The 15,359-nt window shown below is 54.9% G+C and overlaps 1 protein-coding gene across 1 annotated transcript in view; it reads right to left on the bottom strand.

Annotated features, from left to right (window-relative positions):
• Positions 1 to 15,359, bottom strand: part of gmcl1 (germ cell-less, spermatogenesis associated) — a 99,601-nt gene that overhangs the window by 2,536 nt on the left and 81,706 nt on the right. Inside the window, exons 12-13 of the mRNA XM_072486098.1 lie at positions 8,638 to 8,783; positions 1,099 to 1,186 (exon numbers count right to left, since the gene is read on the bottom strand). Coding sequence (XP_072342199.1) covers positions 1,099 to 1,186; positions 8,638 to 8,783 — 234 coding nt within the window. The remainder of the gene's footprint in view (positions 1 to 1,098; positions 1,187 to 8,637; positions 8,784 to 15,359) is intronic.

Genomic DNA, 15,359 nt, shown 5'->3' with positions numbered 1-15,359 from the left:
TTCTATAGCCAAGGTGTTCAACCGGGACAAAGTGTGCGGGGAGTGCCTGGTACTTGACAGGGAAACCCCTCAGTGAGCAGCTGGTGAAAGCTCAACACTGGTACACCTCTGCGTCCATTCCAGGAGAACAAAGGTACGGATTTCCACCCCTCCATCGTGCTTCCATCACTGCTCAAAATTTACTGGACACACAAATGGTCCAAGTGGTATTGAATATAAATCGCTGTGGGCAGGCTTCCTTTAACCCTGTGGGTATCCTTGGGTAGAATCCCGCTGGCAGCACGGTAGCACAGTGGTTAGCACAGTTGCTTCACAGCTCCAGGGTCTCAAGTTCGATTCGTGGCTTGGGTCACTGTCTGTGCGGAGTCTGCACGTTCTCCCCGTGTGTACGTGAGTTTCCTCCGGGTGCTCCGGTTTCCTCCCAGTCCAAAGATGTGCAGGTTAGGTGGATTGGCCATGATCAATTGTCCTTAGTGTCCAAAACGCTTGAGCTGCGGGGTTAAGGGGATAGGGTGGAGACGTGGGCATAAGTGGGGTGCCCTTTCCAAGAGCTGGTGCAGACTCGATGGGTCGAATGGCCTCCTTCTGCACTGTAAATTCTATGATTCTATGAAACTTACAAGATACTGCGAGGCCTGGATGGAGTGGACGTGGAGAGGATGTTTCCACTTGTAGGAAAAACTAGAACCAGAGGACACCATCTCAGACTAAAGGGACGATCCTTTAAAACAGAGATGGGGAGGAATTTCTTCAGCCAGAGGGTGGTGAATCTGTGGAACTCTTTGCCGCAGAAGGCTGTGGAGGCCAAATCACTGAGTGTCTTTAAGACAGGGATAGATAGGTTCTTGATTAATGAGGGGATCAGGGGTTATGGGGAGAAGGCAGGAGAATGGGGTCGAGAAAATATCAGCCATGATTGAATGGCGGAGCAGACTTGATGGGCCGAGTGGCCTAATTCTGCTCCTATGTCTTATAAATTACCTTTCATAATTCCAGCGTTAACGCCTCGTAAAACAGAGTCTTTTCAATAAAAGGAGGCATTTATACTGAGACTGTGGAGTTCCACACTTCCCTCCCACCAGGTACCAGTCATCTTACCTGGTCTTTTTCCAGTGATAGAATCTGGTAGCCCACTGTCCGACTGCAGATCACCTTCCCATTGCCGTCGAAGGATGCCAGCCTCAATCTGGAAGAGAGCATTGATGGAGAGCAAGATCAGGTCAGCATCAGTCCCAGACCTCCTTCTGCACTGTCGGAACTCTGTTTCTCAGGCCGATCTTCCTCAATCTAGTTTGGAACGTTCCAGGCCTCGCATTCCCGAGTCCCTGCTCCATTTCAGAGGCAATCCTCCGGGTACCTGGGCATGATTCTTCCAGGATTATTCTGCACCTCCGCACCACTGAGAAGCTCTTGCCCACCACACCCCCCAGTCACTAGGAGGTAAATAGGTTTTCCCTCACATCCCCTCTCACTCTCCTGCCCCCTCACCTTAAATCTCTGCCCCCTGGTCATTGATCCCTCCACCAAGGGGGAAAATGTCTTCCTGTCTACTCTATCTGTGCCCCTCATAATTTTATACATCTCAATCTTGTCCCTCCTCAGTCTCCTCCGCTCCAAGGAAAACAGCCCCAGTCTATCCAATCTCTCTTCATAACTAAAACTCTCCAGTCCCGGCAACATCCTGGTAAATCTCCTCTGCACCCTTTCCAGGGCTGTCACATCCATCTGGTCAGAAAAGTGGGCAGCAGGGAGGGGGAAGAAGGGTAGAGAATGGGGCCCTATTTACCTACTCCTTCTGCTCGGCACTTCTGATACCCACGAATCTGGCGTGGGATCCTGTGCCCACGCACCCCACCAGCTCTCTTCCACCTTGGAGCACTGGAGTATGAGAGAAAGCTGGCTAGAAATGCAAAGGCAGAGGGGGAGGAGTTTTTATAAATATTTCGCAAAGAAAAGAGTTATCACAGTGAGAGTTGGTGCTGACGAAAGTGAGTCTGGGGAATGGATAATGGAAAATAAGGAGGTGGCAGGTGAATTGAGCGGGTATTTCGCATCGGTTTTCACTTCCGAGGTTACAATGAACACCCCAGGAATATCTGTAAATCAGGAAATGGAAGGGAGGGAGCAACTCAGACCACCGGGGAAGTCATACTGAGCAATGTGTTGGGCTGACAAATCCCCTGGTCCGGATGGACTTCACCCCGAAGGTCCTAAAAAGGGCTCATGAGATAGTTGATGCGTTGGTTTTAATTTTCCAAAACTTGCCAGATGGAGAACTTACTGGGCAGCACAGTAGCACAGTGGTTAGCACTGTGGCTTCACAGCGCCAGTGTCCCAGGTTCGATTCCCCGCTTGGGTCACTGCCTGTGCGGAGTCTGCACGTTCTCCCCGTGTGGGCGTGGGTTTCCTCCGGGTGCTCCGGTTTCCTCCCGCAGTCCAAAGACGTGCAGGTTAGGTGGATTGGCCATGATAAATTGCCCTGAGTGTCCAGAAAGGAGGGGTTATTGGGTTACGGGGATAGGGTGGAAGTGAGGGCTTAAGTGGGTCAGTGCAGACTCGATGGGCCAAATGGCCTCCTTCTGCACTGTATGTTCTATGTTCTATGTAACTATGTAGATCCAGGGAAGGTTCCATTAGATTGAAAAATAGCAAACATAACTCCTTTATTTTGAAAGGGAGGGAGAGAGAGAGCAGTAAACTACAGGCCAGTTAATCTCGCATCTGTCAAAGGCAAAATGTTAGAAGCCATTATTAAATTCATTATAGCAGGACACTTGGAAAAAGTGAAGGCAATCGGGCAGAGTCAACATGGTTTTGTGAAAGGAAATCATGTTTAACCGATTTATTGGGGTTCTTTGAAGTAGTAGCCTGTGCTGTGGATAAAGGGGAATATGTGGATGTACTGTGCTTAGATTTCCAGAAGGTATTTGATAAGGTGTCACATCAAAGGTTATTGGGTACAATAGTAGCTCCTGGTGTAGGGGGTAACACATTGACATGGATTGAAGATTGGTTAGCTCACAGGAAACTGAGAGTAGACATAAATAGGTGTTTTTCTGGTTGGCAGGATGTGCTGATTGGTGTGTCACAGGAATCAGAGCTGGGACCTCAACTCTTTACAATTTATAGAAATGATTTGGATGAAGGGATGGATGCCAGATTTTCTGATGGCACGAAGATGGGTAGGAAAATTAGTTGTGGAGAGGACGTAAGGGAGCTACAGAAGAATAGACAGGTTGGACGAGCGGGAAAAGATCTGGAAATGGAGGATAACGTGTGAAAATGTGAAATGGTCCATTTTGGCAGGAAGAATAAAAAAGCTCATTGTCTAAATTGTTAGAGAGCTCTGAGGCGCAGAGAGATCTCAGTGCATGAATAACAAAAGGTTAGTCTGCAGGTCGAGCAAGTAAATAGCAAATGTTACCATTCATTGTGAGGGGGAATTGATTGTAAAAGTCGGGAGGTTCTGCTTCAGTTGTACAGGGTATTGGTGAGACCACACCTGGAGTGTTGTGGACAGTGTTTAAGGAAAGATGGGACTGCATTGGAAACGATTTCACCAGACAAATATCAGGAACGGGCGGGTTGTTTTATGAGGAACGATTGGAGGGGTTGGGTTTGTATCCACTGGAGTTTAGAAGAGTAAGAGGCGACTTGATTGAAACATCGGGGATCCTGGGGGGTGTTGACAGGGTGGGTGTGGGGAGGGTGTGTCCTCTTGTGGGAGAATCTAGAACCAGGGGGTCACTGTTTAACAATAAGGGGTCGCCTATTTCAGACAGAGATGAGGAGAATCTTTCTCTCAGCGGGTGGAGAGTCTCGGGAACTCTTCTTCATAGGGCAGTGGAAGCAGAGACTGTGAATATTTTTAAGGCAGAGGTGGAGAGATTCTTGATGAACAAGGGGCTGAAAGGTTATCGGGGGTCGGCAGGAATGTGGGGTTGAGGCCCATCACAACATCATCGACAGCGAGTGAAACATCTTCCAGAGCTGTGAGAAAGTTTGGAAAATTGGGACAATTTTCATTGGGGGAAAGAGGATTAAGTGGGGGTGGGGGACGAATCTGTCTGGGTTTGAGATCCAAGGAAGGTCCTGAGAGACAAATGTCTTTGTTAATTGCATCAAGGGGGATATGGGCCGAACATTAATAATAATAATAATAATAATAATCTTTATTCTTGTCAAGGTGGGCTTACATTAACACTGCAACAAAGTTACTGTGAAAAGCCCCTAGTCGCCACATTCCGGTGCCTGTTCGGGTACACAGAGGGAGAATTCAGAATGTCCAATTCACCGAACAGCACGTCTTTCGGGACTGTGGGAGGAAACTGGAGCACCCGGAGGAAACCCACGCAGACACGGGGAGGACGTGCAGACTCCGCACAGACAGTGACCCAAGCCACGAATCGAACCGGGTCCCTGGAGCTGTGAAGCAACAGTGCTAACCACTGTGCTACCGTGCCGCCCAATGAAGGACAGGCTGGAAATATTGTTTTGACAGAGGGGGGTTATTGAAACACGGAATGTTTTAATACCAGTGGCTCTTGAGGGAGGGAGCAGAACGCTGAAAAGGAAGAATGGGAAAAGGTGCCATGAAGCAGGATATTCTGGCGAGGGACAAAGAGCAGATTGGCTTTCCGAGACCTCATTTCTCCTCACTGAAACTCTCTTGGTCGGGATTTTAGCAGGACCTTGATCTCTTTCGAAGTGCCGAACACACCCATCAAAACTGGCGACCTGGAGAATCTGATGTTAGCTCGTGCCAAAGGCAGATTTCATCCAAGTTTCATCGAACACGCGTTTCACTGCGAATGTGCCGCTGCCATTCCTGATCACTGAATACTCCCTCAGTCCCCTCCTGCCCGCACGAAACAAAGCCAACATTACTGCAATTTTATCGACACCGCATTGGAGTGCAAACGGAATACCATTCCCGGGTCAGTGACCTGGTGCAACTGGAATGAGCGAACCTAACTCCGCAGCATTAAACAAAATACAAAGCAGCTCTGCACTCCCAGTAAATGTCAGGTACTAAATATTCACGACTCCAGCTTCATCCTTCACCTCAATAAGCAACAGATTCAGTCAGCGCCCCGAGACATATCTGATAAAGGCTGCAATCAAGACAAGAGACACCCAGGATTTGCTGTCTGTGTACACTGCATCATTTTTGGGATTGAGAAGTGATAAATCATCCTCGCGCTGCCCAGGCAGACATCACATTCATTGTTCCAAACACATTTATTGCCAGCAGGTGAGGGAGCCTCTTCATTAATAATCGTTCCAGCAACTCCTCTTCCTGGATGAAGCTCACACACCATTCAGTTAATCATTTCAAATCGAAGATCAGCAGAGTTCTGTTATCCAAGGAACGGTCTGCGATCAGCCACCATCTTCCTGAATAACAGGAAAGGCTTCTCGTAGAATTCACACAGTGCGCAAGGAGGCCATTCAGCCCATCGTGTCTGCACCGACCCTCTGAAAGAGCACCCCACCCAAGTCCACTCCCCTGCCCTACCTAATAACCAACACATCTTTGGGCACTAAGATTCAATTTGACGTGGTCAATCCACCTAACCTGCACATCTTTGGACTGTGGGAGGAAACCGGAGCGCCCGGAGGAAACCCACGCAGACACGGGGATAAGGTAGCAAGGTAGCACAGTGGTTAGCACTGTTGCTTCACAGCTCCAGGGTCCCAGGTTCGATTCCCCGCTGGGTCACTGTCTGTGCGGAGTCTGCACGTTCTCCCCGTGTCTGCGTGGGTTTCCTCCGGGTGCTCCGATTTCCTCCCACAAGTCCCGAAAGACGTACTTGTTAGGTGAACTGGACATTCTGAATTCTCCCTCAGTGTACCCGAACAGGCGCCGGAATGTGGCGACTAGGGGCTTTTCATAGTAACTTCATTGCAGTGTTAATGTAAGCCTACTTGTGACACTGATAAAGATTATTATTATTATTATTAAAGGTGCAAACTCCCCACAGACGGTCACCCGAGGTCGGAATCGAACCCAGGTCCCTGGCGCTGTGAGGCAGCAGTGCTAACCACTGTGCCGCCCTAGGAACGACTTGAAGAGTTGAATGGTCTGCTCCAGTTGTTCTGTGCCAAAGTCCTGCAGCACTGTCGCTACGACAATCCCACGGCATGTCATCAGGACATTACAGCCCAACAAGCGGTACCTCTAATTCAGCATCTTTTACATGCTGAAGGCATTTACTCCTCCTCCCCTTCAGGTAACACGCACGTAGAGAGCATGGTGACCATGGATGTCCACTGGATGGTCCGTCATTAAGCTTTGCAAAGCACTGCAGCGTTTATCGTTGCTTTCTGCAGTGTTGGCGGACCAGGATGCTCTCCCTCTCTGACCGGCTGCCATCAGGCGTATCAAAAGGATTTACAGACCGACAATCAACCTGTTCGGTCACGTCATGAACACAGCTTCCCTGGTCACCAAGTTCTGGAATGGAACTCAAGCCAAGCCAGAGATTCTGGCCCAGAGGTAGGGAGATCACTCACTGCCCCACGGAACCATAATCGACACCAAGACACATTAAAAAATAGGCAAAGTTCAAAGAGGTTGGTTTTAAGAAGCACTGTAAGGATGGAGAGACAAGATCGAGAGGTTTAGGGAGGGGATTTCAGAGCTTGGGGCTCCGGCAGCTGAATGCACGGCTGCAGGTGGCGGAGTGATTAAAATCGGGATTGCGCTGGGGGCCAGAATCGAAGGAGCTCTGCGATCTCGGAGGGTTGTCGGGGCGAGGGTGGGCGCTCACCCAGATAGGGAGGGACGGGATTACACTGGGAAAATAAGGGTGAGAATTTTGAACATTTATTGAAAGGTAAGAAAGCGGATCGATATCCAAGTCAAGCACCAGCGGTTTTTACGTCATCATTCAGGGGGAGTAGAAAATCCTGCCTTTGCTGCTGTGACCCCGCGCAGATATTTGTGAACAAAGGAAAGCTACTTGCTGTGCTTGAGTTAATAGCACAGGGATACAGAGTGGCAGGTCCCGTGGAGTGCACCAGGCTGCCTGAGACTGTCACCCGGTCTAATGATCCATGGAACCACCCACTCAAACGGTGTGGCTCTGAGCAACAAGCAGGGACAGCCACCGAGAGACTGAATCATTCCTGATTATTCTTCTCCAGGGCATCATTGTGGCAAATTCACCGACAGCAGGTTCTCCTCAGGATCCTCTGGGGAGGCTGGACCCGGCCCCGGGAGAGACAGAGACGATGAGACACGGCAAGTCGGACTTGTCTGGAGTGGAGACCAAAGTTGAACTTGCCCAGGCTGCCAGCCCCCGTTGGACCTTCATCACTCTGCTCATTTCTTCCCTCATTCGTAGGCCCCGAGCCATTTAACGTGGGTACGGCAGCATCACGGTGATGTTGCGGTGGTGATCTAACCTGGGGGGCCACCACACCTCAGGCGGGGAGGGGGGGCATGGGCGAGAAGGTGGGGCCTTCCGGAATAACGTCACTCAGTACAGGAATTGAACCCGCGCTGCTGGATTAGACCAGCCGTCCAGCCAACTGAGCTAACCGACTGGGGGGCGGAGAGATGACAACAGCGGGGGTTCAATTCCCCGTACCGGCTGAGGTTTTCCATTCAGGCCCCTCCGTCCCCACCTTGCCCCTCGCCTGCGGTGTGGCTCAATCACCATCAGTCAGCTCTCAAAGGGGAGAGAGGCCTCTGGGACTGCGGCGACTTTCTTTTCACAGCCACAAAGTGATGGGACGTTTCCTTGTACAGATGAGTACCTGCGAAGCAATGGTCCGGGGCTGTTTGGTACAGTGTTTCGATCATCGTAGGCTCTCCTATCCTAACTTCACTGTCATTGCAGGAAGTGACCCTTTCCCTTCAGATCGATAAACATTCTGAAGAATCACACTGCGACTGCACCTACATCTGAGCAGGCCGGATCAAATTCTGAGACTGCACCGCCACCTTCCTGATGTGTGACCATCACCACATGTAGCATGTAGTTTACTGTAGCAAAACCTAGCTTCCAGTTAAAGTATCAGCCTTGGGGTGTTGGTGGGGGAACTGCTCCCGCCCAGGAATCACATATCAGAACGGGGTGTACAAGAACTGAAAGTTTGTTTCCTGACATTTACTTTCCCACTGTTGTTGGGCGATGAGGTTATTTGTGGGGAGTGGGATTGTGGGGAAAGTTGGTTGTGTGTGTGTGTGAGGAGGACTCGAGAGGCGGTGGTGGTAATGGGGGTGGGGCGGTGGTGGTAATGGGGGCGGGGGGGGGGGGGAGTTGAGCGAAGTAGGCGGAGAGAAACACAACTCTGTCGGCACTGGCACCGATCATTCAGCCATCACCGCGAGGCTCTGCGATGTTGCTCACACCGGGGATCTGAATATTCCCGCTGTGACCCAGCCGCTGACATGGGGAGCACCAATCTCAAAACAGAAACCACTTCATTGTCCAATTCTAATGCATATTTTCGCCGATCTGACACACAATTAATTCTTCGCCCAATCCCCCAGGTGCTTTAAGATTTCCTCCCGGAATATTTCAGGTGAAAGTCACATGCACGTTACGGTTCCTCTGATAACAGCCTCGGAGATTCATGGGGAAATCTCCCAGCGTGCTTGGTTGAAGTCACAAATCCAACTCTTACCTGAAGGCGATGTTTCTGCGAGGGAGCAGGCTGACGGCCCCATTGCAAGGCTGGCTCAGGCTGTTCCTCTTGAATATGATGAAGCGATTGGTGTACGTGACCAGCAGGTCAAAGCCAAAGCTGAAACCAGTCCATCGCCAACAGTACTGGGAGCGGAGAAGAAAGAGCAAATGAGTGGCTATCAATGCGTTACCCTGGCAAAGAACCTCTTCCAACATCATCACCACCGGAAACGGACAAATAAACACTCGCGAAGAGCAACAGGGGTGAGGATTCAGGGAGAGGAACTCTCTCCCAAGTTGACCAAGTGTTGCATGTACCAATAGAACTATTCAATATAAATCAAAGTATTTTCACACTGTACAGGTTTCTAGCCAGACTCGATGCAAGCAGCTGAACACAGTTTGGGAAGTGACAATGTTGGAAACGCCGGTCCCGTAAGAGTAAACGGGGGCATGCTGGAGAGTGAAGCAGGGAGCAGGCGATGCTCACATGAAGCTTGTGTTTGAGAACTGGGCTTTTCCCCAGTCGCGGAGCAGATTCTGGGCAGGGATTGGATCCGGGAGGGAACACAGTGGAAGTTGGTCTCTGTACTCTGTGTAGTCGTGCCACAATAAACCAGTTGTGAATCATCGGAATCTTTTCTGCTGCTTAATTCGGTCGAGGGATATACACCTCTGAGACAAGGAGGACCAGGGGGTTGGAGTTTAAACAGTGTGAGAGGAGGAACTGTCGGGGTGGTGGGGGAATCGAGTGAGCCTCGAATGAACTGCGGGGATGGGAAGGAGGGGACTACATCTTGTCCCGATGTTCTCGCCTTGAGAAAGAAGGAGTTTGTGTTCTCCTTTCCATAAGACACAGGAGCAGAATTAGGCCACTCGGCCCATCGAGTCTGCTCCGCCATTCAATCATGGCTGATATTTTCTCATCCCCATTCTCCTGCCTTCTCCACATAACCCCTGATCCCCTTATTAATCAAGAACCTATCTATCTCTGTCTTAAAGACACCCAGTGATCTGGAGTTTTTATCTAAACGGCAGGGAGTTCGCCTGATGTCCTCCCCAACACCAGCCAACAGGACCACTGGCTGTGTCCTCCTTCGCTGTCGACTCGCCTTCAGTACAGAGAAGAGTAAAGGGGAGAGTGGACAGAGGTGCTGATCGTTTCTGTGGTGACTATCCCTTACTCTGCTGTGTTGCCCTTCAGGGTACAATCACCACAGCGGCGAACAATTTTGATCGACTCGCTGAACAGTTTCCAAAGCAATTGGAATGATGAAGCACGGAATGAGCTCGTTCAGCCCATGGTACTTGGGCTAGCTCTCTGAAAGAGACTTTCCTTCCCTGTTCTTGTCCCACTGCCCTGCTCTGATGAAGCGAGATTAAGCAGTTCAGGCCGAAACACACTGCAGTTCAGAAGAATGAGAGGCGATCTAATTGAGGTACACCAGATACTAAAGGGGATTGACAAAGTAGACGTGGAGCGGATGTTTCTCCTTGTTGGGAATTCGAGAACCAGAGGTCCTGGGGGGGCAGGAATGAGGAGGAATTACTTCACTCAAAGGATCGTGAACCCGTGGAACTCTACCCCAGCGTGCAGTGGAGGCCGGAACAGTAAACAATTCCTCATCTGAGGAATCGGTCAAGCGAAGCGTCTCGGAGCCGCTTCTAATACTCCTCTCGTCAGTAAGGAGACCAAGGCTGTCCACAGTATGCCAGATGTGGCCCTCATGTACCAATCTGTACAACTGCAGCAAAACTTCCCCATTCTCCATCCCACTTTCATTATCATCCACGTGCGGCTTCCACACTGGGAGGGGGTGCGGGCCGCCCCCTCTTGTCCCGCATTCCACAATCAGGATCAGAGAAGCGGTTTCAGACAACATTCCATTTGCCTTGCTCATCACTTGCTGTATCTTCACACAAACGTCTTGTGAATCATGTGCCAGGACACCCAGATCCCTCTGTACCGCAGACTTCCGCAATCCCTCTCCATTGAAATAACAAGCTGCTTTGCCATTCTCCCATCCCCTTTGCCCATGTTGTTTGTGACTTGCTCCAGGAACTGCCCTCCCTTTCAGAGGGCACCGGAGAGTCACCCCACATTGCTGTGCATCTGGACGGGGGCCAGGCTGGGTAAGGACTGAGGCCACGCTGGGTAATGACGGGGGCCAGGCTGGGTAAGGACGGGGGCCAGGCTGGGTAAGGACGGGGGCCAGGCTGGGTAAGGACGGGGGCCAGGCTGGGTAAGGACGGAGGCCAGGCTGGGTAAGGACGGGGGCCAGGCTGGGTAAGGACAGGGGCCAGGCTGGGTAAGGACGGGGGCCAGGCTGGGTAAGGACGGGGGCCAGGCTGGGTAAGGACGGGGGCCAGGCTGGGTAAGGGCGGAGGCCAGGCTGGGTAAGGACTGGGGCCAGGCTGGGTAAGGACGGGGGCCAGGCTGGGTAAGGACGGGGGCCAGGCTGGGGAAGGACGAAGGCCAAGCTGGGTAAGGACGGGGGCCAGGCTGGGTAAGGACGGGGGCCAGGCTGGGTAAGGACGGAGGCCAGGCTGGGTAAGGACAGAGGCCAGGCTGGGTAAGGACGGAGGCCAGGCTGGGTACGGACGGGGGCCAGGCTGGGTAAGGACGGGGGCCAGGCTGGGTAAGGACAGAGGCCAGGCTGGGTAAGGACGGAGGCCAGGCTGGGTAAGGACGGGGGCCAGGCTGGGTAAGGACGGGGGCCAGGCTGGGTAAGGGCGGAGGCCAGGCTGGGTAAGGGCGGGGGCCAGGCTGGGTAAGGGCGGGGGCCAGGCTGGGTAAGGACAGAGGCCAGGCTGGGGAAGGGCGGGGGCCAGGCTGGGTAAGGGCGGGGGCCAAGCTGGGTAAGGACGGGGGCCAGGCTGGGTAAGGACGGAGGCCAGGCTGGGTAAGGACGGGGGCCAGGCTGGGGAAGGACGGGGGCCAGGCTGGGTAAGGACGGGGGCCAGGCTGGGTAAGGACGGGGGCCAGGCTGGGTAAGGACAGGGGCCAGGCTGGGTAAGGACGGGGGCCAGGCTGGGTAAGGACGGAGGCCAGGCTGGGTAAGGACGGGGGCCAGGCTGGGTAAGGATGCGGGCCAGGCTGGGGAAGGACGGGGGCCAGGCTGGGGAAGGACGGGGGCCAGGCTGGGGAAGGACGGGGGCCAGGCTGGGTAAGGACGGGGGCCAGGCTGGGTAAGGACGGGGGCCAGGCTGGGTAAGGACGGGGGCCAGGCTGGGGAAGGACGGGGGCCAGGCTGGGGAAGGACGGGGGCCAGGCTGGGTAAGGACGGGGGCCAGGCTGGGTAAGGACGGGGGCCAGGCTGGGTAAGGACGGGGGCCAGGCTGGGTAAGGACGGAGGCCAGGCTGGGTAAGGGCGGGGGCCAGGCTGGGTAAGGACGGGGGCCAGGCTGGGTAAGGGCGGAGGCCAGGCTGGGTAAGGACGGGGGCCAGGCTGGGTAAGGACGGGGGCCAGGCTGGGTAAGGACGGGGGCCAGGCTGGGTAAGGACGGGGGCCAGGCTGGGTAAGGACAGAGGCGTGGCTGGGTAAGGACGGGGGCCAGGCTGGGTAAGGGTGGGGGCCAGGCTGGGTAAGGACGGGGGCCAGGCTGGGTAAGGACAGAGGCCAGGCTGGGTAAGGACGGAGGCCAGGCTGGGTAAGGACTGAGGCCAGGCTGGGTGAGGACGGAGGCCAGGCTGGGGAAGGACGGGGGCCAGGCTGGGTAAGGACGGGGGCCAGGCTGGGTAAGGACGGGGGCCAGGCTGGGTAAGGACGGGGGCCAGGCTGGGTAAGGACGGGGGCCAGGCTGGGTAAGGACGGGGGCCAGGCTGGGTAAGGACGGGGGCCAGGCTGGGTAAGGACGGGGGCCAGGCTGGGTAAGGACGGGGGCCAGGCTGGGTAAGGACGGGGGCCAGGCTGGGTAAGGACGGAGGCCAGGCTGGGTAAGGACGGAGGCCAGGCTGGGTAAGGACGGGGGCCAGGCTGGGTAAGGGCGGGGGCCAGGCTGGGTAAGGACGGAGGCCAGGCTGGGGAAGGACGGGGGCCAGGCTGGGTAAGGGCGGGGGCCAGGCTGGGTAAGGACGGAGGCCAGGCTGGGGAAGGACGGAGGCCAGGCTGGGTAAGGACGGGGGCCAGGCTGGGTAAGGACGGGGGCCAGGCTGGGTAAGGGCGGGCGCCAGGCTGGGTAAGTACGGGGGCCAGGCTGGGTAAGTACGGGGGCCAGGCTGGGTAAGGGCGGGGGCCAGGCTGGGTAAGGGCGGGGGCCAGGCTGGGTAAGGGCGGGGGCCAGGCTGGGTAAGGACGGAGGCCAGGCTGGGGAAGGACGGGGGCCAGGCTGGGTAAGGACGGGGGCCAGGCTGGGTAAGGACGGGGGCCAGGCTGGGTAAGGACGGGGGCCAGGCTGGGTAAGGACGGGGGCCAGGCTGGGTAAGGACGGAGGCCAGGCTGGGGAAGGACGGGGGCCAGGCTGGGGAAGGACGGGGGCCAGGCTGGGGAAGGACGGGGGCCAGGCTGGGGAAGGATGGCAGATTTCCTTCCTGGAAGGATGTTTGTGAACCAGACGGGGTTTATTGTTAATGACAACCGGCAACGGTTATACGGTCAGCACTGAATTCAATTCCAGGACTTTTAATGAATTTAAATATCACCACCTGCCATGGTGAGATTCAGTCCCTGGGTCCTCAGATCTTGCCCTGGGGACAACTATGTCTAAGACACTGCTGCCACCTGGACCCATTACCCCATTCACCACTTGTGTGCTGGTCTATTCCTGCAGTCCAAGCGACTCTTGACCCCGCCCGAACCACTTGACCCGAATCTGCTGACCCAAAATCGAGCGAGATCCGAAATGCAGCCGGGCCGGGATTCCGAGGCTCTGTCCCCGCACCAGGCTTTGCCGCAGAAGTCGTCTGATGAACTCAGGCTGCAGGAGCCTTTCATGACAGGAATTTATATTTTACCATCTCAACGCTGCGTGGGAAAAGGAAAACCATTTCCACCCGCCCCTTACAAAAATCAATCATTCTGCTGCGTACAGATGCAAATGCTGCCGTCTTGCACAAAGCCGGAGCTCATCAGTTAGTGTGAGCCCCTGAGAAATCTGTCGGAGAATTCAGAGGAAACCTCCTCACCCAGGGATCGGTCAGAGGGCCGACTCGCCCCATGGCAGCGGTCGAGGGGAATAAGGTTTCTGAGTTCAAGGGCAATCGATAAACACATGAAGGAGCAAAGAGTAGGAGAGGAGGATGGGGGGCGATGGAGGATGAGAAGACCCCGCACTGCAGAATAGGAGAGGGGGATGGGGGAGATGGAGGATGAGAAGACCCCGCACTGCTGAATAGGAGAGGAGGATGGGGGGCGATGGAGGATGAGAAGACCCCGCACTGCAGAATAGGAGAGAGGGGGATGGGGGGTGATGGAGGATGAGAAGACGCCGCACTGCAGAATAGGAGAGGGGGATGGGGGGCGATGGAGGAGGAGAAGACCCCGCACTGCAGAATAGGAGAGGAGGATGGGGGGCGATGGAGGAGGAGAAGACCCCGCACTGCAGAATAGGAGAGGAGGATGGGGGGGCGATGGAGGATGAGAAGACCCCGCACTGCAGAATAGGAGAGGAGGATGGGGGGCGATGGAGTAGGAGAAGACCCCGCACTGCAGAATAGGAGAGGAGGATGGGGGGGCGATGGAGGATGAGAAGACCCCGCACTGCAGAATAGGAGGAGGATGGGGGGGCGATGGAGGATGTGAAGACGCCGCACTGCAGAATAGGAGAGGGGGATGGGGGGAGATGGAGGATGAGAAGACCCCGCACTGCAGAATAGGAGAGGAGGATGGGGGGCATGGAGGATGAGAAGATGCCGCACTGCAGAATAGGAGAGGGGGATGGGGGGCGATGGAGGAGGAGAAGACGCCGCACTGCAGAATAGGAGAGGGGGATGGGGGGCGATGGAGGAGGAGAAGACCCCGCACTGCAGAATAGGAGAGGAGGATGGGGGGCGATGGAGGAGGAGAAGACCCCGCACTGCAGAATAGGAGAGGAGGATGGGGGGGCGATGGAGGATGAGAAGACCCCGCACTGCAGAATAGGAGAGGAGGATGGGGGGCGATGGAGGATGAGAAGACCCCGCACTGCAGAATAGGAGGAGGATGGGGGGGCGATGGAGGATGTGAAGACGCCGCACTGCAGAATAGGAGAGGGGGATGGGGGGAGATGGAGGATGAGAAGACCCCGCACTGCAGAATAGGAGAGGAGGATGGGGGGAGATGGAGGATGAGAAGACCCCGCACTGCAGAATAGGAGAGGAGGATGGGGGGCGATGGAGGATGAGAAGACCCCGCACTGCAGAATAGGAGAGGGGGATGGGGGGCAATGGAGGATGAGAAGACCCCGCACTGCAGAATAGGAGAGGGGGATGGGGGGGCGATGGAGGATGAGAAGACCCCGCACTGCAGAATAGGAGAGGAGGATGGGGGGCGATGGAGGATGAGAAGACCCCACACTGCTGAATAGGAGAGGAGGATGGGGGGCGATGGAGGATGAGAAGACCCCGCACTGCAGAATAGGAGAGGGGGATGGGGGGAGATGGAGGATGAGAAGACCCCGCACTGCAGAATAGGAGAGGAGGATGGGGGGGCGATGGAGGATGAGAAGACCCCGCACTGCTGAATAGGAGAGGGGGATGGGGGGGCGATGGAGGAGGTGAAGACGCCGCACTGCAGAATAGGA

This window comes from Scyliorhinus torazame, chromosome 20 (genome assembly GCF_047496885.1).
Source record: "Scyliorhinus torazame isolate Kashiwa2021f chromosome 20, sScyTor2.1, whole genome shotgun sequence".
Lineage (NCBI taxonomy): Eukaryota > Metazoa > Chordata > Chondrichthyes > Carcharhiniformes > Scyliorhinidae > Scyliorhinus > Scyliorhinus torazame.
Note: the sequence above shows the minus strand (reverse complement) of the source record. Positions and strands in the feature narration are given on the sequence as shown.